Source organism: Bombina bombina, chromosome 3, assembly GCF_027579735.1.
Source record: "Bombina bombina isolate aBomBom1 chromosome 3, aBomBom1.pri, whole genome shotgun sequence".
NCBI lineage: Eukaryota > Metazoa > Chordata > Amphibia > Anura > Bombinatoridae > Bombina > Bombina bombina.
The window spans coordinates 670,432,699-670,455,684 of record NC_069501.1 but is presented as its reverse complement, the minus strand read 5'-3'; the positions used below and the strand labels follow the sequence as shown (position 1 = coordinate 670,455,684).

Here is a 22,986-nt window from a genome sequence, read left to right as displayed (position 1 = left end):
AGCATTTTCTTATTGCAGTTTTAAGCCCCTTTAAAATATTCACCACTGTTGTACTGTATATTACAATGTTATAAAACCAATTGTGATGCCTTATTCATAGCAAAAACAAACAAGTATGAACTATATGTTGGGATCTAAGTAGCTAGTTTTAAAAAGTATAAATAGAAATGGAAAGAACTACATTTAAGCATGCTTTTCAATAAAGGGACATAAAAATGTAAAGAACTACATTTAAGCACGCTTTTCAATAAAGGGACATAAAAATGTAAAGAACTACATTTAAGCACACTTTTCAATAAAGGGACATAAAAATGTAAAGAACTACATTTAAGCACACTTTTCAATAAAGGGACATAAAAATGTAAAGAACTACATTTAAGCATGTTTTTCAATAAAGGGACATAAAAATGTAAAGAACTACATTTAAGCATGCTTTTCAATAAAGGGACATAAAAATGTAAAGAACTACATTTAAGCACACTTTTCAATAAAGGGACATAAAATGTAAAGAACTACATTTAAGCATGCTTTTCAATAAAGGGACATAAAAATGTAAAGAACTACATTTAAGCATGCTTTTCAATAAAGGGACATAAAAAATGTAAAGAACTACATTTAAGCATGCTTTTCAATAAAGGGACATAGAAACACAAATGTTAACTACAGGATTATAAACCTTCATATATAATAATTTTGCAATGAAAAGTGCAGCTTTATTTTAATCAAATAAGTATATTGTTTTAGGTTTATTCTTTTCACTCATTTCCCTATCCCCCAGAACAAAATACCCCCTTGCTAACCAATCATAAATAAATATTTAGATATAGCACAAACTCTGTTTGCACATGTGCAGATTGGGTCAGTCGGCCCTCTTGCATTCCCGTTAAGGGGTTTAGCACTGATTCAACTTAGTTACTGATCCACCTTTTAAAAGCATGCGACACCATAGAAATCTACGGAGGGAAAGTAAACAAAAGCTCAAACTGACAAAGTATTAACCCAAGCTTCCCTGGGAGAAAGTGAAACAAGAACAATTTATAGATGTAATTTACAGCAAAAGGATGCAAAATAAACAATAAATGTATATTGCAAAAACGTTTCACTTGCAATAATTAAACATTGTGTGATGTTGAAATGAATGGTCCTTTAATCTTGAGATTCGTCTTTTTTTTCTTAAACTATAGTTAGATGTATATCCCTCTTCTTTAGTAGCAACCTTAAAGGGACAGTCTAGGCCAAAATAAACTCATGATTCAGATAGAGCATGTCATTTTAAACAATTTTCCAATTTACATTTATCACCAATTTTGCTTTGTTCATTTGGTATTCTTAGTTGAAATACTAACCTAGGAGGTTCATATGCTAATTTCTTAGACCTTGAAGGCCACCTCTTTTCAGAATGCATTTTAACAGTTTTTCACCACTAGAGGGTGTTCGTTCACGTATTTCATATAGATAACACTGTGCTCGTGCACGTGAAGTTATCTGGGAGCAGGCACTGATTGGCTAAACTGCAAGTCTGTCAAAAGAACTGAAATAAAGGGGTAGTTTGCAGAGGCTTAGATACAAGATAATCACAGAGGTTAAAAGTATATTAATATAACTGTGCTGGTTATGCAAAACTGGGGAATGGGTAATAAAGGGATTATCTATCTTTTAAAACAATAAAAATTCTGGTGTAGACTGTCCCTTTAACCCTTTATGTTAGTAAATTAGTTTTATTAAATTCTATGGCAATCATAAACACAAGTGGAATTATTTCTATTGGGGGTAATCTGGTGAATGAAGGTGTTATACAGATCACATATCACAGCAGTATTTGAGAATGGTATCTCAGACATCAAGACCCTCTTCTTGTGAGGGAGAATTGGGAACAGAGACAGCTTACTATATACATTTTAAGGAGAGGTATTCTAAAATAGTGTTACAAATAGGAGCGTATGGATTTTACAGTATGGAATACATACAATACCCCTAGGGGTTTTAATACTTATCTTTCACTTGTGACCATCTTGAAAAAGTGTTTAATATGAATGTTGTTCCTATTATCTGCTGACAAGTGTACTTACAATTAATTTTAATAAATTCAATTTTGTTTATTAGCCCAACAACCTTATCAAGAAAATAATTTAATGGACCAATCATTGATTTAGATTTCTGCAAAAAAAAAATTACTGTCTTTGTTTACTAGATACTCGTCATATATTGGAAAAAAATGTGAATTGCCTACAGTATAAATGTGTATCTACAGCAAGGTTTAAATTATTTAAGAGAGCAGTAAAATAAATCTGCTAAATCATAATAGAAAAAATTCAATAAATAATTTAAAAATGACACCACTGCCCACAATACCCTTATAACAGTTTTATTAAAAAAAAAAAAAAAAAAAAAAACTACACAACAACCATACTGATTGCATTAAAATCTAAATGATGAATAGCAGGCTTTGAAAGTGTTGTGGGCTTGGCAGACCATTCTGGATTCAAAAGGATGCAAAACCTTGTTAAATGTTATCTAAAACTATAGGTACAGTTAGAAGGAACATGAAAATGATTCCTTAAAGGGACAGTTTACTCAAATATTTTCTCCCCTTTAATTTGTTCCCAATGATCCACTTTATCTGCTGGAGTGTATTAAATTATTTACAAGTATTTCCATTACCCTTATATTGGCATTTAAATTAGTTTATTTAGCCTGTGGTATCCCCACCCATCCTGAAAGTTTTTGGCCTCAAGGCCAAGCTGTGTTAACACAGCCAGTAGAAGAAATTGCACTATCAGTGGGTTATAGAAGAGATAAGGTAATAAAATGTTAATTTTGATTTATGGACAGATACAAGATGAAGAAGCAGGTATATGTACACAATGTGATAAAGTAATGAAATCTGATTATACCCACAAGCTCAACCCATTTTATTAGGTTGTGGCTTCAAAACACAAAATCAGCTAATTCATATACACAAATAAGCATCTCATATACATTTTATACTTTGCAGCTGGTAAAAAAAGTAATTGGAAACATATTAAGGGAAAATAATTTTATAGTATACTGTCCCTTTAAGTGTTATGCATCACGGCAATTGTACTCTTAAAACGGACATATTTTTTTTAAAGTTTCCAAATGACTTATATGTATGACTTCTATGACTACATGCTAGTGTATAACATTGTTGCAAAAAAGCTGCCATAGTGCTGCAGACACTTGCACAACCCTGAGCTTACATCCCTGCTTTCAAACAAAGGATAACAAGAAAACAAATAAAAACTTAATAGAAGTTAAAAAGTTGTTATCAATTGTATTCTCTATCTGAATCATAAAAAAACCCCAAAAAAAAACAATTTTGGTTTTTAAGTCCCTATAAATTCAGTAAGTATTTTTTTTTACATTTCTTTATTCATAGTATTTTTTTGTAGACAGTTCTGCCACTAAAAGCTGTTTAAGCTGCAGAACAGCCTTTGTACTTCCTACTAATCCTCACAGGCTGCATATGGTGAAGGACACACCTATAAATTAATCAGATTTATTATGGAAAGAAAAAGTAGATTTTCAATTAACAAAAAAAATTGAAATCCCCACTTAAATGTAACAAAGGGGGAAAAAAAAATTAATAAATTAAAAAAAAAAGTCCCTTTCATTCCTTCCAGCATCAAGAGCATCATCACTTTTCAATGTTACTTTAGTATTGTAAGGGGTGTGAGATACACTTGCTTAGAACTGATTACTCTTAAACTGTTTCATGGAAATAGTTTTCTAAAGTAACAAAAATAATCAATTTATTGTACCATCAAATACAATGAATATTAAAGGGACACTCAAGTCAAAATTAAACTTTCATGATTCAGATAAACCACACAATTTTAAACAACTTTCCAATTTACTTCCATTAACAAAATGTGCAGTCTTTATATTTACATTAAAGGGACAGTTTACTAAAAAAAAAATTCCCCTTTAATTTGTTCCCAACGCTCCACTTTACCTGCTGAAGTGTATTAAATTGTTTACAAGTATTTCCATTAACCTTATATTGGCATTTGAATTACAGGCAGTCCCCAGGTTACGAACAAGATAGGTTCTGTAGGTTTGTTCTTAAGTTGAATTTGTATGTAAGTTGGAACAGGCACTTTTTTTAGTTGAAACTCTAGCCAAACTTTTTTTTTGTTTTGGATAGCATAGGATAAAGTTTGTTTTGCTATCTGTGCCCCTGTTCAGAAAACTTCACATCACTTTCTGTCCTTGTGACAATTGGATTTTCAGTATTTTGGATTATCCTGGAAAGAAGGATTGTCGATAAAGCTCTATTTTCTCTGTATGTAAGTACGAGTTGTACTTAAAGGATTACTTTGTTATAATTTTTAAGCTAAACAACTAACACATTAAAGTTAATAAACATTAAAACCTACTGACCTATATTTTCTCCAAAACGAAGTTTCATAACGTTCTAAAAGTTATATCTTTTATTCGCCGATGATGTCACGTTATCCTGCCCACTATTTTCAGCACTACGTGTTCAAAATACTTAAACCAATAACTGTGTTTAAAGCGCCATTTTGAAACCTAGGTATTGTAAACGGATTGGTACAGAGCAAAGGATACCCACAGAGTGGGTTTGGAAAACAATTAAATTTGCAGACAAGATTTCTGATATACGGTAGAGATATGTTAATGAAATGCTATTGATAAGAAGCGTATTTGGGGTAGTTAGTTAGTAACAGGCATAGAAAATATTTACTTACAGTGGCCCTTTAAGTCGGATGTCTGTAACCCGGGGAATGCCTGTAATTTATTTAGCTTGTTGTGTCCCTACCCATCCTGAAAGTTTTTGGCCACGAGTCCCAGCTGTATTAACACAGCCAGTAGAAGAAATTACACTCCCAGGGGGTTATAGAAGAGATAAGATGTATATTAACAATGTGATAAAGTAATGAGATTTTATTAGGTTGTGACTTCAAAACACAAAATCAGCTAATTCATATACACAAATAAGCCTTAAAAAAAAGCAAGTTTCATACATTTTATACTCTGCAGCGGGTAAAATAAGTAATTGGAAACACATTAAGGGAAAAACAATTTTATAGTATACTGTCCCTTTAAGTCACCAGCTCCTACACTGAGCATGTGCAAGAAGTCACAGAATATATGTATATGCATTTGTGACTGGCTGATGCCTGTCACATGATACAGGAGGAGGAGTGGAAAGAGACAACTTTGAAATTTTGAGATAGAAATAATCTACTACTCATTTGAAGGTCAGACTAAGTGCTATTGCATTGTCTTTCTAATCATGCATTTGTTGATAATCAAAATCCACTGTATTTACCGGTCCTTTAAGTAGGTTTTTAAAAAAACAAACAAAAAAAAACCACAAGAGCTTTAGGGAAAGTGGGAAACATCGACTAAACAGGGACATTAAACCTTTTAAAATGAAGACAATTTATACGGTTTATCTTCATTTTCAGTTAGTGACAAAGAGCCCGTAAACTTAAGCATTTTTTGTTTATAACCGATGCCAGATAAAAACTTATGCTCACGTTGTCTCTAGTATCACCACAAGGGGGGGGGGAGGAGGAATATTCACGCATGTGCATCATATCTGTCGCTATTACACACCAAGGCACTAAACCAGCTCCACAGGACACAAAAAGTCAGCAGGTAACATTCGGTTATTTTCGGAGATGGATTTATTAATCTAATAGTGCAACACTAAGATCTGGATTTGCGCAAATATTTGTGCGTTGCGCGATTAGACAAACCTGGCCCGAACATTACTACCCGTAGCCATTTTCAGCATTCATTTAAACCATTAACTAATGCTGAATTTACTATACCAGTAACCATACATATTTGGCACATACAGCTGGCATGCCAACCAGTAACATTTAAGGTTAAACAGAAAGCTGCATAAAAAAAAGCAAATACTTTAACAAAAACTTCACCCATACAGTTGCTATACTATAAAATGATTAGCATTTCACAATTCCTTTACACAGAGTCCAACTTAAAGGGACAGTCTACAACTTTTTTATCGTTTTAAAAGATAGATAATCCCTTTATTACCCGTTCCCCAGTTTTGCCTTACCAACGGTTATATTAATATACTTTTTACCTCTGATTACCTTGTATCTAAGAATCTTCTAACAGCCCCCTGATCACGACTTATCTATTGACTTGCATTTAGTACTGTGTTGTGCCAACTCTTAAATAACTCTCCGGCATGAACACGATTTATTTGGCCCTCATGAACTAGGAGGCTCCTGTTGTGAAAAGCTAATAAAGCATGTGATAAGAGGCGGTCTTTAGTGGCTTAGAAAAAGGCAGATATGTAGAGGTTTAACCCTTTAACGACCGACGTACAGGGTACGTCCTACAAAAAAATGTTAGTTAACGACCAACGTCATACCCTGTACACCGTCGGGGGTTTCAAGCGTGGGAAGCGATCCTGACCGCTTCCATGCTATTGCAGTGATGCCTCGATATCGAGGCATCCTGCAATAACATTTTTTTAGGCATCCGATGCAGAGAGGGGTCAGGGTGTGGGAGGTGTCAGGTGGGAGGCTGATCTCTACACTAAAGCTAAAAATTAACCCTACAAGCTACCTCATTACCCTCTTCACTGCTGGGCATAATACAAGTGTGGTGTGCAGTAATAAAAAAAAAGTGCTACTTGTATTTATGGCCCTATAACTGGCAGAAAAAGGAGAACATGTAAACATTGGGTATTTCTAAACTCAGGACAAAATTTAGAAACTATTTAGTACTGTATGGTTGTTTTTTGGTGGTTGTAGATGTGTAACAGATTTTGTGGGTCAAAGTTAGAAAAAGTGTTTGTTTTTTCCATCATATTTTATAATTTTTTTATAGTAAACTATAAAATATGATGAAAATAATGGTATCTTTAGAAAGTCCATTTAATGGCGAGAAAAACGGTATATAATATATCTGGGTACAGTAAGTAAGAGGAAAATTACAGCTAAACACAAACACTGCAGAAATGTAAAAATAGCCCTGGTTCCAAACGGTAAGAAAATTGAAAAATGGTCTGGTCACTATGGGGTTAACATGTTTTTTGTTAGGTGACTACATTAGATATTAATTTCCAATCTTCAATCAATAAATAAATGTAAAATATATACATAAAACACTTTTTTTTTTAAAAAAGGGGGCACTTTCATTCATGAAAGTTCACAGTGCAGCGTATTTTTTACAAATACTTACCTTTCTCTTCAGCAAAGCCAGATCGGCAATCCCCTGCCCGCAGCTCCTCTGTACTTGCGCTACACCAATGATGAAACTGGCTTTCTCCAATTATGGCGTGCATCCTAGAGCGTCCATCCCGTGAGGCCACGCCGTGATTGGAGGAATCCTGTTTCGTCATTGCTGTGTAAGTACAGCATGAGAAGCGGACGGGGATCGCCAATATGGCTTTGCTGAAGAGAAAGTATTTGTAAAAATGTGCTGCAATAAACTTTAATGAATAGTATTTTTAAAAACCAGGCACCAATTCATGAAAGTTTACATTCACTTTATTATTACAATGTGGGTTGTGCAAAGCTGGAGAAAGGGAATGCATGATCTATCTTTCTAAACAATAACAATTTTAGTGTAGACTGTCCCTTTAAACCTAGGCAACAAAACAGGATATCAGAATCCTTGTGTGACATATAAATAAGTGACTGAACTTGGCTTATCAACAAATAATATTAACTCAGTTTTATTACAGAACTTGAGGTCTCCACTCAATACATTTAATGAAAAATATTTTCAGACAGGTAAGAGATGTGACTCACTGAGTGAAAAAATAAAGTATTTGGCCCCAGAGAAGACTGCCCTGGAATGTCCCATAACCCTGTTAGTGTTTACAATGCACTCTGGACATGCAGTGGTTTCATTTGAAAGCATATAGAAGTTCCTTATCTGTTTGCAGGATTAAGAGGGGGATTGGTCCTTTGAAGAGGTGCATCAGGCTATACTGGCCAACAATCAGCGCAGTGAAGCTTGTTGCTTACAGCAGTTATAAATAAATTAATTTTGCATAAATCATAATATATGAATGGAAAAAATTTAAGCATATCCAGATAAAATTAAAATATATATTTTGCAATACAGTTGTCTTACATATCAAAATACAGGTACATTAAAATAATAATAAAAAAAGGATCTTTTAGTTCAGGTTGGCAGGTCTTAGTTAATGAATCTTTCTTTACTGGAAAACATCTTGTTTGGGGGGGGGGGGAAAGAAAACTCACCTCATGCCGCCAGCAAAGCCTCTTTTGTCAGTATCATAGCCACCACGTCCTCTGCCTCCTCCATAACCAAGGGACCCACTGTAGTCTTTGTTACTATCACCATACCTGTCTGAGTCCCTTCGATCATCTATAAACAGAATACACACAAGAGAAAATGTAAAGAGTTTATCATCTTCCCGCTATTAGGACGTTCCATGCCCTCCTAACTGCACTAGGCTTTAGCGCTATTAGGAAAGCATGGATCGTCCTAGACGTTTGGCTGTCCTGAAGCCAAAGCCGCTAACTAAATGGGATTGCGTGGATGTAGAGTGTGCCTAGCGTCATAGGCACTCCCCACTAACCCAATCCCACCATTGAACTTTTTTTCTAAGTAGACAAATAAGTCCGTCAGGAAAGGGTTAATACATCTGTATATACACACAAATTTGTCCTAAGTCCAGCTGATGGTGGATCTTAAACACGTTTTAAAACCTTTCCTCTGGCTACCCTTACAGGCCAGATTTTGAGGATATCTGAACTGGAGGACAGGTGAAATAATTAGCTGATTAGTAAACATGGTTATTTTACCTGTTCACACAAGGTAATCATGAAAAAAATGGCCTGTTAGAGAGGGGCCTGAGGACAGGTTTGAAAACCAGTGATCTAATGATTAAAAAAAAAAAAAAAAAAGTCCAAATACACATCATTTGGAAGCCTAAATATGGGTGCCCAAAGCAAAAATCATTCATACCATCTGCATACAAACAATATAAAAAATTTACATTTGAAAAGTTGAAAGTCTTGTGTACTCATAAGATATTTGTGAAACCAAAGCAAAAAGTCATAAATGGTTAAAGGAATATTCTAGTCAAAATCTAACATTCATGAATCAGATAGACTGCAATTTTAAGCAACTTTCTAATTTACTCTTATCAATTTTTCTTCGTTCTCTTGGAATCTTTATTTGAATGTAAGCTTAGGAGTCGGCCCATTTATGGTTTAGCACCTGGGTAGCGCCTGCTGATTGGTGGCTACATTTAGACACCAATCAGAAAGTGCTACCAGGTTCTGAACAAAAAATGGGCCAGCTCTTATGCTTACATTCTTGCTTTTTTAAATAAAGATACCAAGATAATGAAGAAAAATAGGAGTAAATTAGAAAGCTGCCTACTATATCTGAATCATGAAATTTTAATTTTGACTAGACTATTCCATTAATTTGGACAAATTAAAGGGCCATTATAGACTCATTTTTTCTTTGCATAAATTTTTGTAGATTTATAAAGCCCATAAAGTTTTTTTTTTTATAAAAAAAGTATAATTTTGCTTATTTGTAAATAAAATTGCTCTGATTTTCAGACGTCTAACCAAGTCCCAAAGTTTTATTTGAATACCGTCAGCTACCTTCTCCAGCTTGCTCCTGTTTGTGTAAAGGGTCTTTTCATATGCAAAAGAAGGGGGAGGGGGGAGTGTCTTATTTGCCACTTGCAGTGGGCTTTCCAACTGCCTTTTCAACAGAGCTAAACTGACAGCTTCTAAGTAAGTTTGTAAACCATTTTATACTGGATTTTTATATCAGTATCTGTGCATCTTATTCTTTATAGTAGTGTCTATTACATGTTATATGAAAATGAGTGTATACTGTCCCTTTAAGTAAAATCTTCACAAATCCCAAAGCCCTTGTACTTGTAAACCACAGGTCCTAAAAAGTCTTGATCTTATCTGTATGGATTCTTCTCAACACAGCCGTTTTATTTAAAATTAAGACTCAATATAAGATTATACCTAATGCATGTACACATCTAATGATTTCCAAAATCAAAATTATAAACTATTCATTCTCCTGACATTCTGTCTGTTAAAAAGATTTACAATGAGTTGCTATCAACCACATTCACAGTCTCTAAAAATGAATGCCTAGTTTCTATTGAGGTGGTAACGTTTGGAAACTAGTGGTAAAAACCATGCATCTCCATTAACCTTTTAATGCCGTTAGAACGTTGTATTCCGTCCGAATTTTGCTGGGCTTTAGCGCCGATGGACGGAAAACGTCCTAACGCTTTGCTTTCCTGAAGCCACTGGTGCTTCCCTGATGGGATCACGGTCTGAAGGGCGTGCCTAGCATCATAGGGACACCCTCCTGACACAATCCTATCATTGAAATCTCGTGCACGATCGCGAGATTTCAATTTGTTTACATCAGATCAGTTCCGATGTAGAAACGTTAACCCCGGCACTAAAGGGTTAAAGTCTAGGGTGAATTTTTATTACCTCAATGTAAACTAGGCCTAAATTGGCAAGTCAACATTAATCAGTGTTCTCCACAGTAACTATTTAAAAAGCACAGCACTCTGCTAATTTTACAGATTACACAGCTAAAGTTTGTCAATATTAAAAAGGGATATGAAACCCATTTCTTCTCTTTCATGAATCAGAACATGCAAATTTAAGCTTAAAATTGAATGCTCTATATTAAATCATAAAAGATTTGGGTTTTATATCCCTTTAAGCTCAAATTAGCCAATATTTTTTCTCCAATATTAGCTGCACAAATTATCAAGAAAAAAAAAACAGAATTTATGTTTACCTGATAAATTTCTTTCTCCTACGGTGTATCCGGTCCACGGCTTCATCCTTAATAGTGGGATATTCTCAATCCCTACAGGAAGTGGCAAAGAGAGCACACAGCAAAGCTGTCCATATAGCTCCCCTCAGGCTCCGCCCCCAAGTCATTCGACCGACGGTTAGGAGAAAAAGGAGAACCATAGGGTGCAGTGGTGACTGTAGTTTATAAAAATAAATTTAAACCTGACTAAAATGCCAGGGTGGGCCGTGGACCGGATACACCGTAGGAGAAAGAAATTTATCAGGTAAACATAAATTCTGTTTTTTCTCCTACATTGGTGTATCCGGTTCACGGCTTCATCCTTACTTTTGGGAACCAATACCAAAGCTTTAGGACACGGATGAAGGGAGGGAACAAGTCAGGTAACCTAAACGGAAGGCACCACTGCTTGCAAAACCTCTCTCCCAAAAATAGCCTCCGAAGAAGCAAAAGTATCGAATTTGTAAAATTTGGCAAATGTATGCAGTGAAGACCAAGTCACTGCCTTACAGATCTGTTCAACAGAAGCCTCATTCTTGAAAGCCCAAGTGGAAGCCACAGCTCTAGTAGAGTGAGCTGTAATTCGTCCAGGAGGCTGCCTTCCAGCAGTCTCATAAGCCAACCGGATGATGCTTTTCAGCCAGAAAGACAGAGGTAGCAGTCGCCTTTTGACCTCTCCTCTTACCAGAATAGACGACAAACAAGGACGAAGTTTGTCTGAAATCTTTAGTTGCTTTTAGGTAAAACTTCAAAGCACGAACCACATCGAGATTGTGTAACAGACGTTCCTTGTTAGAAGCTAGGTTAGGACACAGAGAAGGAACAACTATTTCCTGGTTAATATTCTTATTGGAAACCACTTTTGGAAGAAAACCAGGTTTGGTACGTAAAACGACCTTATCTGTATGAAACACCAGATAGGGTGAATTACACTGCAAAGCAGACAATTCAGAAACTCTTCTAGCAGAAGAGATAGCAACCAAAAACAAAACTTTCCAAGATAGTAACTTAATATCTATGGAATGTAGAGGTTCAAACGGAACCCCCTGAAGAACTGAAAGAACTAGATTTAGACTCCATAGAGGAGCCACAGGTCTGTAGACAGGCTTGATTCTGACTAAAGCCTGCACAAACTCCTGAACATCTGGCATTGCTGCCAGATGTTTGTGTAACAAAACAAACAGAGCTGATATCTGTCCTTTAAGGAACTAGCTGACAAACCTTTCTCCAATCCTTCTTGGAGAAAAGCTAAAATCCTTGGAATCCTAATCTTACTCCATGAGTAACCCTTGGATTCGCACCAACAAAGATATTTCCGCCATATCTTATGGTAAATTTTCCTAGTGACAGGCTTTCTAGCCTGAATCAGGGTATCTATAACTGAATCCGAAAACCCACGCTTAGCTAGAATCAAGCGTTCAATCTCTAAGCAGTCAGTTGCAGAGAGACTAGGTTTGGATGTACGAATGGACCTTGAATTAGAAGGTCCTGCCTCAAAGGTAGCTTCCATGGTGGAACCGATGACACATTCACCAGGTCTGCATACCAGGTCCTGCGTGGCCACGCAGGAGCTATCAGAATTACCGAAGCCTTCTCCTGTTTGATCCTGGCTACTAGCCGTGGGAGAAGAGGAAACGGTGGAAAGATATAAGCTAGATTGAACGACCAAGGCGCTGCTCTTGATAGAAGAAATAAAAAACTACAACTAACACCACATACTCTTTACCACCCCCGGGGAGATGCTACTAGTTAGAGCGGCAAAGAGAATGACTGGGGGGGCGGCGCCTGAGGGGAGCTATATGGACAGCTTTGCTGTGTGCTCTCTTTGCCACTTCCTGTAGGGATTGAGAATATCCCACAAGTAAGGATGAAGCCGTGGACCGTATACACCAATGTAGGAGAAATGTGTGTTAAATTGTGCAATTTGTGTTCTGGATAGCTTAAAGGGGCAGTCTAGTCAAAAAAAGTTTTTTGATTCAGCTAGAGAATGTCATTTTAAACAATTTTCCAATTTACTTTTATCAACAATTTTGCTTTCTCTTTGTATTTTTAGTTAAAAGCTAAACCTAGGAGGTTCATATGCTAATTTCTAAGCCATTGAAGGCCGCCTTTTCTCTCAGGGCATTTTGACAGTTTTTCACCATGGAAGGGTGTTAGTTCATGTGTGTCATAAATAACACACTGCTCACGCACATGGAGTTCAGGTGAGCCAACTCCGATTGGCTAAAATTGATGTCTGTCAAAAGAAATTAAATAAGGCGGCAGTTTGCAAAGGGGTAGATAAAAGGTAATCAGAGGTAAAAGGTATTTGTATAACTGTATTGCTTGTGCAAAACTAGGGAACGGGTTATAAAGGAATTATCTATCTGTAACCAATAACAATTCTTGTATAGACTGTCCCTTTAAGTAACATTTGTAAATAGAAAATACATAATATTACACAAAGTATTAATCTGTGGAGACTGGAGAACAATGATTAGTGGAGACTTTACAGATCAGATTTAAATGTTCTGTACTTTGGGATGAATAACCTTCTTTCCGTGAGGAGTAAGACTGCTGCTGCCCGTAGCCTTGTTTCTGCTTTTGTCCATACCCGTACTGGTCATACGATTCCTGTTGCTGTGACCCAGCATTACCAGACTGGTTATCACTGGATGGATTTCTGCTGCTGAACCTAAAAATAAATGAGAAATATAAAAACTTTCAGGTAAAAAAAAAGAAAGAAAAGTTGCTTAAAATTTCATGCTCTATTTGAATCACGTAAGAAAAAATTTGGGTTCAGTGTCCCTTTAATACTAAAGTGAAGAAATAGAATAGCAAGTGTGTGGAGAGCGCTTAGTAAGATACCAGAATTCTCTGTATTGTGAATTTTAAAACCATATTGGTGTTAAAATTCACAATAGAGAATCATGGTATCTTCTTACTCAGCGCTCTCCACAAACTAGCTAATATTTATATTTACATTCATGATGTAGAGAAAGAATTTGTATATGAAAATCTGGCTAATGTAAGTTGAATAAGATTATAAAATCAGACTTTTCAGCCCCCTCTCTACACGCAATATACAGACTGCACTTTGATGTATTTCTGAATAACTCAATTAAAATAATTGCCCCGATACTTACCTAATTCAGGATGCCCCCTGTAGACAACAGACATTCAGTCTGAACTGATATTTTAATATACAAAAATTCTCAGGGAATGTGGCCCTTATCAGTGTTAAATTACCCTATGCTGAGTTCAAATACAGAAAGCTCAGACTTACATCTCTAAGGAAAATAGCAGGAGAAACTTAAGAATTGTGTAAGCCAGAATATATACAAGAATATAAATCTTTGTTTTGTTTTTTTAAATTGCTCAGATGTTTCATTTGTACCTCAGCACTGTATAAAACATAATTTATGTAAGAACTTAGCTGAAACTCAAGAGTCTATGAGCTAGTGACATATGGGATATACATTCCTACCAGGAGGGGCAAAGTTTCCCAAAACCTCAAAATGCCTAAATACACCTCCCACCTCACTCATACCTTAGTTTAACTATTAGCCAAGAAGTGAGGTGTAAAAAAAAAAAAAAAAAAAAAAAAAGGAGTAAAAAGCATACAATTAAAAAAAAAAAAAAAAAAAAAAGGGGAACTGGAAAAAAAAAGAATGTGCTTTATACAAAAAAAGGGTAGGTCTCATGAACTCTTGTCACTAAGAAAGAAATTAATTTATCAGGTAAGTTCTTACATAAATTATGTTTTTTCATGTAAGTGGCAATAATCCATGAGCTAGTGTCGTATGGGATAAAACACCCAAGATGTAGAAGTCCACGAGTCACTAGAGAGGGAGGGATAAAACAGCTATTTCCGCTGAGAAATTTAAAAACAAAAATTAAGTTTTCTTAAAAAAATTTCAGAAAAACTCAAAGGCATTAGAATCAAACAGACAACTGCCTGAAGAACCCTTCTACCAAAGGCTGCTTACGAAGAGGCAACTATCAAAATTGTAAAATTTAGTACAAAGTATTCAAAGAAGACCAAGTTGTTGCTTTGCAAATTTGATCAACTGAAGTGGCAACTGATCTAGTAGAATGAGCTGTAATTTTCTGAGGTGGAGACTGCCCCGCCTCCAAATAAGCTTTGTGAATCAAAAACCTCAACCAAGAAGCCAGAGAAATAGCAGAAGCTTTCTGACCTCTCTTGGAGCCAGAAAAAAATAGTCTAGAAGTCTTTCTGAAATCTTTAGTAGCCTCAACATATTTCAAAGCTCTTACCACATCCAAAGAATGTAAAGACCTTTCAAGAGTATTCTTAGATTTAGGACACAAGTAAGGAACAACAAATTTCCCTATTAATGTTGTGAGAATTCACAACTTTAGGCAAAAATGTAAATGAAGTCCACAAAACAGCTTTCTTGATGGAAAATCAGATGAAACTCACAAGAGAGCAGACAATTCAGAAACTCTTCTAGCAGAAGAGATAGCCAAAAGAAAATACTTTGTAAGAAAGCAATTTAAGGTCCAGAGAATGCATAGGCTCAAAATAAGCCTTAAAACCTTCAAAACCAAATTGAGACTCCAAGGAGGAGAAATAGATTTAAAAACAGGTTTGATACGAATCAAAGCCTGAACAAAACAGTGAATGCCAGGAAGTTTAGTAATCTTTCTATGAAATAGAATAGAAAGAGCAGAAATTTGTCCTTTCAAAGTATTTGCAGACAAACCCTTATCCAAACCATCCTGAAGAAACTGTAAAATCCTAGGAATTCTAAAAGAATGCCAAGAACAATCATGAGTTGAACACAGTGAAATAGGTTTTCCAAAGCCGATAATAAATCTTCCTTAAAACAGACTTACAAGCCTGTATCATAGTGCTAATCGCCGAGTCAGAGAAACCTCCATGACTTAGCACTAAGTGTTCAATTTCCATGCCATCAAATTTAGATATTTGAGATCCTGATGGAAAAAACTGTCCCTGAGACAGAAGGACTGGCCTTAAAGGAAGTGGCCAAGGCTGGCAACTGGACATCTAGACAAGGTCCACATACCAAAACCTGAGAGGCCAAGCTGGTTCTATCAGAAACACATAAAAAATTTCCGTTATGATCTCGGAGATCACTTTTGGAAGAACACCAGAGGCGGAAAAATGTAAGCAGGTTGGTAAAATCAAGGAACTGCTAGAGCATCTACCATCTCGGCCTGAGGATCCTTGGACCTGGAAAGGTATCTTGGAAGCTTCTTGTTCAGATGCGAGGCCATCAGATCTATTTCTGGAGGACCCCACATCTATCTCAATGTATTGAAAAAACATCAGGATGGAGAGACCACTCTACTGGATGTAAAGTCTGACCACAGATAATCAGTTTCCCAATTGTCTACTCCTGGGATATGAATCGCAGAAATTTGACAAGTTGGATTCCATCCAAGAAAGTATCAGAGATACTGCCTTCATTGCTGAAGGACTGCGAGTCTCCCCTTAATGATTGACATGTATGCCACTGTAGTGATATTGACTGTCTGGAATTGAATATACAGTTCTCTCTTCAATAGAGTCCAAGCCTAAAGAGCTCTGAATAGCACAGAGTTCTAACATATTGCTTGGTAACCTCGCCTCCCGAGGTTCCCAAACCCCTTGTGCAGTCAGGGACCCCCAGACAGCTCCCCAAACCGAAAGACTTGCATCTGTTGTGATCACAGTACAGAAAGGATGAACAAAAGAGGCCCCTTGAACAATAAGGTGATGGTTTGACCACCAAGTCAGTGTGTGTTGAATGTTTGGATTTAAGTATTCCAACTGTGATATCCAAGTATAATCCCTGCACCATTGGTGCAACATGCAAAGCTGTAGAGGTCTCATATGAAAACGAACAAAGGGGGATCGCGTCCGATGCTTTAGTCATTAGACCTAAAACTTTCATGCACATAGCCACAGAAAGGAATGATAGAGACTGAAGGTTTAGACAAGCTAAAACTAACTTTGTCTCTTGTCTGTCAAAGAAAGGAGTCATGGACACTGAATCTATCTGGAAACCTAAAAAGGTGACCTTTGTCTGAGGAATCAAGAAACTCTTTTGTAAATTGATCCTCCAACCAGGTCTTTGAAGAAACCACATATGCCGTTTCGTGTGAGATTCTGCTAAATGAAAAGATTGAGCTAGTACCAAGATATCGTCCAAATAAGGGAACACCGCAATACCATATCTGATTACAGATAGAAGGGCACCAAGAACCTTTGCTAGGCCAAATGGAAGAGCGACAAAGTGGTAATTCTTGTCTAGAAAGGAGAATCTCAGAAACCGATAATGGTCTGGAAGAATCGGAACATGAAGATAAGCGTCCTGTAAGTCTATTGAGAACGTGAAATGACCTTGCTGAACAAAAGGCAAAATAGTCCTTAGTCACCATCTTGAAAGTACAAAACGAGTTAGTGCTTTCAGATCCAGAATTGGTCTGAATGAATCTTACTTCTTTGGGAAAATGAACAGATTTGAATAAAAACCTAAACCCTGTTCCTGTTGAGGAACTGGAACAATCACCCCTGAAAGCTATAGATCTGAAACGCACTTCAGAAAAGCCTGAGCCTTCACAGGGTTTGTTGGAACACGGGAAAGAATCTTCCCATGGGAGAATCTTCCCACTGATTTTGGATAGAATCTGCCCAAATGTCTTGAAACAATTTTAATCTGCCCCCTACCAGTTAAACTGGTTTGAGGGCCGCACCTTCATGCAGTTTATTCCAAATCCGTGGATGGTCTCCGATTGGAACCAGAGGCCTTCGGGAAAGGAGTGTTTTTTGTTGTTTAGTCTGACGAAAGGAATTAAAACTATTTGGAGCTTTAAATTTACCCTTAGATTGTTTTATCTTGGGGTAGAAAAACTCCCTTACCCCCAGTAATGGAGAGAATAGAATCCAATTAAGAACCAAATAAATTACCTTGAAAAGAGAGAGATAGTAATCTAGATTTTGACACCATGTCAGCATTCCATGATTTAAGCCATAAAGCTATTCTAGTATGAATAGCTAAAGACAGATTTATTATCAAATATAGCATCACAAATTAAATGATTAGCATGTTGAAGTAAAAGAACAATGCTAGACAAATCAGGATCTGATAACTGCTGTGCTAGACTGTCCAACCAAAAAGTTGAAGCAGCATCATCTGCTATAGAAATAGCAGGTCTAAGAATATAGCCAGTATGTGAATATGCCTTCCTAAGATAAGATTCAATCTTCCTATCTAAGGAAACCTTAAAAGAAGTACTATCTTCTATAGTAATAGTAGTATGTTTAGCAAGAGTAGAAATAGTGCCATCAACCTTAGAGACTTTTTCCCAAAGCTCTAAATTGGACACAGGTAAATGATACAATTTTTTAAACCTAGAAGGAGGATTAAAAGAAGTACCAGGCTTAGACCATTCCTTAGTAATCATATTGCAAAAATACCATCACATATGAATTTGGAAAACTGATTGAAAAAGCTGAACTCTCATATTGGTTACTGGTAATGTATTAGCGGTTGTTTTATATTTTATGTTTTAAATCAATTTAAATTCTATAGCTATAGTTAAATTGTAGCTGTGATTTGTAAGTGCAATTTATAGTTATAATTTACATTTTAGAGACCTGTGTAGTCTATAAATAATCATATCTAGCATTAAGCAATTTACTATTGAGAGGAAAGGTTTGTATTCCATATTGATAAAATTCATTTTTATTTACTGTGAACTCTTAAGAATTGTACATAAATTCACTATTGTGTTGAATTAAATAGTGAATTATATTTCCCTGGAAATTCCATTAGATTGTGGGAGTTAAGCTAAGATTTCATTGTGAGATTTGAACACAGGTGAGTACAAACGTAGTTAAATAAGAGATATATATATATATATAATATTGGTTAAACTTTCTGGCTATTTATACATTTTTCAAATATAATTCCTGTGTGATATTTAATAAGCAATTCATTTTGAGTTAATTTATAGAAATATTTCATCCATTCATGGGATAGACAATATCTATTGAATAGTAAATCATCTAAATCTCTCTATAGCCTGCTTTATATTTTAATATCGCATTAATAAATTGATAGATATAACTGGTCATAGGTTATAGTCAGCTACTACATAAATATAATCAAGGTGTATATAAAGTAGAACTGTTCAGAATGTAGGAATATTTTATATTAAATATTAATGTTTAATAATATTGTCAAATTTATAGCTTCCTCAATAGTGATATTTTGGGGTACACTACAGAGATTTAACATCTTACTGGAATGTATTGACAAATTCTACTATATTAATTGTAGATATCGTTGACAATTTTATACTGCTATTAATTATTAATATTCATAATTACAATACGTAACACTGGTGGCAACTGCTGCTGATAAATACACCAACATTACTGGAGGACACTCCTGAGACGTATCAACATTTTATTGGAGGCACTGAGCTGTAGATCATTCTTCATCACATTGATATATTTTGTAGTAAATATAATTTTTTTTATTATGATTTTATTTATTTTTTTAACATTTTATTGGTGATATAAGTTAAATACTAAGCTAAAATCACGTCTATCACTAAAAGTGAATCAAATTAATCTATACACAGTATTAAAGTGTGTCCCCAAAATGTGCCCCTTAATATTTCAGGAGAATTAAACGAGTTTATTGATATGCTTACTACCAAGGCCAAAAATATTGCTATTGAATGTGGAACGAAACAAATTATTTTTTTCAGGAATTATTAGAGATTACCCAATGCAAGGGAGCTAAAAAGCGGGATGAGAAAACAAAATCTTGGCCTTTGATAATATGCATTAACACATTGTCCACGCGCATTATAGAAAAGTAATGCCAATTACAGCAGCTAAGAGAAGAAATCACGCAAATGCAAAGAAAATTTAGAAATGGCACCAAAAAAAAATAAAAAAAAATTGTTACCTTTAAACAAGACATGTCCACCTTAGATAAACATAATCAAAAATGAATTGATAAAATAAAAAGTTTAAAATGAGCAACTAAACAATAATAAGTCCTCCATTAGTGATGAAAGTAATGGGAATAATGAGAATAAAAAAAATCCTTAAAAGAATTGAGACGTGAGATACAAGGTATAAGAGAATAAAGGAGTGGTTTTTATCACCGATATAAGCTGCTACACTAGTTGTGAAAGGGACAGACTCACTTTGAAAAAACAGAGATACACACCCCGTTTGGGGCCTACTTTTTCTAACTCCTGGCTGGAACACTCTTTGGACAAGAGAGATACTTTGTGACCTGTACCCTTACAAAATAAGTGATACCTTCATGTATGACCATAAGAAACATCTGGAATATTGAACTCTCAAATTGGTTTATTGGTAATGTATTAAGTGGTTTGATGTTGTTATATTTTTAAAGGGACACTGAACCCAAATTTTCTCTTTCATGATTCAGATAGAGTATGCAATTTTAAGCAACTTTCTAATTTACTCCTATTTTTTTCCGTTCTCTTGCTTTCCTTATTTGAAAAAGAAGGCATCTAAACTAAGTAGACGGACAATTTTTGGTTTAGAACGCTGGACATCACTTGTTTATTGGTGGGTGAATTTATCCACCAATCAGCAACAACCCAGGTTTTTCACCAAAAATGGGCCAGCATCTAAACTTACATTCCTGCTTTTCAAATAAAAAGATACCAAGAGAATAAAGAAAATTTGATAATAGGAGTAAATTAGAAAGTTGCTTAAAATCGCATGCTATATCTGAATCACAAAAGAAAACATTTGGGTTCAGTCTCCCTTTAATGTTTTAAAGCTAAAATTCTTTATTGCTGTAGTTTAATTGAAGCTGGTATTTAAAAAGGTACTTTATAGTTGTAACGCTAGTATTAAATAGACCAGCATATTTCATATAGTAAATATACTAATGCTAAGTCAATTATTACTGAGAAAAGGGTCAGGCATTAATAGTTATAAATTCGATTGAGTTACTGTGATATTTAAAAAAAAAATGCATTTATTATTGTGGTTAAATCCCTGGTTGATTATTTGAAGTATCATAAGACTATTTGGGGCCAAATAGTTTAATTATATTTTTCTGGATATTTTTCAATTAGATTTATTGAGATTTGGCAAGATTTGTGTTGAAATATTTGGTTATATTGTTAACTAAGCATTGTTAAGTTAGTAGTCCATATTTTGGCATTGGACTAAGTGTTGCTGGTTAAATACAAATTGTTCTTGTAAAATTCATGTGGGATATTTGTTAAGTGATTCATTTTGAGTTAAGGTTAATTTATAGACTTATTTCGTCCATTCATAGAATAGACAATATCTATTGAATAGTAATTCATCTAAATATCTCTATAGCCTGCTTCATATTTTAATATTATATTGATAGATTAATAGATATAACTGAACACAGGTGATATTCAGCTACTACATACATAAAATCAAGGTGTATATAAATTTTAACTGATCAGAATTAAAGAATATTTTATATTGAGAATAAATATTAATTTTTACTAATATTGTTGTCAAATTTATAGATCTCAATAGTGATATTTTGGGGTACATTACAGAGATTTAACATCTTACTGGAATGTATTGACAAAATTCTACTATATTAATTGTAATTATCGCTTACAAATATTTTATACTGCTATTATTAATATTCACAATTACAATACGTAACACATTTGTCGCAACTGCTGCTGATAAATACACCAACATTACTGAAGGACACACCTGGGACGTATCAGATTATTGCTGCATAACTTCTCCGGCACCTAAAATGTTACGGAGTGAAATCATCCCAATCCTGCTCACGGCTGATCGGCTGCCAGTGAGCAGGGGGCGGCATTGCACAAGCAACTGTTTTTGCAAAGTTAAAAAGGGATAGCAAGCTTGATTTTTTTTTATTGTTTAAAAAGATTAACACCTTTACTACTCATTCTTCAGCTTCACACAACCGTTATATTAATATACTGAGATTACAAGTATTAGGAGTGCTATATAGATAACATTGTGCTCACTCAAGTGGAGTCTGTCAAAAGAACTGAAATAAAGGGTGTTTGCAGAGGCGTAGATATAAGGTAACCATAGTGGTAAAAAGTATACTAATATAACTGTTGGCTATGCAAAAATGGGGAATGGGTAATAAAAGGTATTATCCATCTTTTTAATCAAATTTCACGTAGACTTTGCCTTTAAATGCGTTTACGGTAGCAAATCATGTCTGCCTGACCTTTTGTAAATGGAGTCTTTAGACTAACTGTATCAAAATATGTAATCAGGTAGATGTGGAGCTGCTAATAGAGGTTAATGAAATTTTGTTATAAATGTCAAAACACATAATACTTTAATACATGATTTTATAAACACAAACCACACAGTATTTATGATCTAAAATGCAATTCAGATGGCACTAACATACAAACTGAAGCAGACATTTAAAATACAAAAATAAGAGGGTTTGTCATGAATGTTCACATTAGAGATGTTTTATACAGGTTGCAGCAACAACGAAAGGATTGGGTGCACAGTATAACAGATTTTAAATACATCTGACGTGAATGGATTAGATTATGCCTCACCTATGAGGTTTACCTTGGCACTGGCAAGTGAGCTTAAATGATTTGGCCAAAATTTTGTACTACTTATATAACTTTGGGGATAGTGTGCAAACAATTTCCTTTTGCTACAACTTCAAACATGTACCTCTCAGTTAGCCCTAATACCTTGCAGGATTAAAAAAAAAAAAAAAAAAAACACACCAGAGAAAGTGCCCTTGTTTGGTCAAATTTTTTATATCAATAGCATGCCGACTATTACAGATGACCAAACCACAAATACTTCTCTAAAGCAAACCAATATATGAACACAATCTTCTCTGTGTTTTTGGGCAAAGTGATTGTAAATATTATTGGTGCCAAGTTTTCTTGAGAGCACACAATTTTCTGACACTTATGAGTACTATTAATAGTATTCCTTAAGGCATAGTGGGCTACTGAGTATTTATATATTTCTCCATTCATTACAAAAACTCATATATAATAGCAGATAAGAGGTTAATTACCCTCCTCCTCTGGGTTGATCTGAGCTTTGTTGTCCATAGCTCCCATATTGTTGTTGACTTTCATAAGATGAGCCACCATGCCCATAACCTAAAATTTAAAGAGGAAGGAAAA

At 35.1% G+C, this 22,986-nt stretch overlaps 1 protein-coding gene across 1 annotated transcript in view; it reads right to left on the bottom strand.

Moving 5' to 3' along the window:
- Positions 1 to 22,986, bottom strand: part of TAF15 (TATA-box binding protein associated factor 15) — a 59,560-nt gene that overhangs the window by 16,265 nt on the left and 20,309 nt on the right. Inside the window, exons 5-7 of the mRNA XM_053707423.1 lie at positions 22,875 to 22,962; positions 13,359 to 13,501; positions 8,244 to 8,370 (exon numbers count right to left, since the gene is read on the bottom strand). Of these exons, the coding sequence (XP_053563398.1) occupies positions 8,244 to 8,370; positions 13,359 to 13,501; positions 22,875 to 22,962 (358 nt within the window). The remainder of the gene's footprint in view (positions 1 to 8,243; positions 8,371 to 13,358; positions 13,502 to 22,874; positions 22,963 to 22,986) is intronic.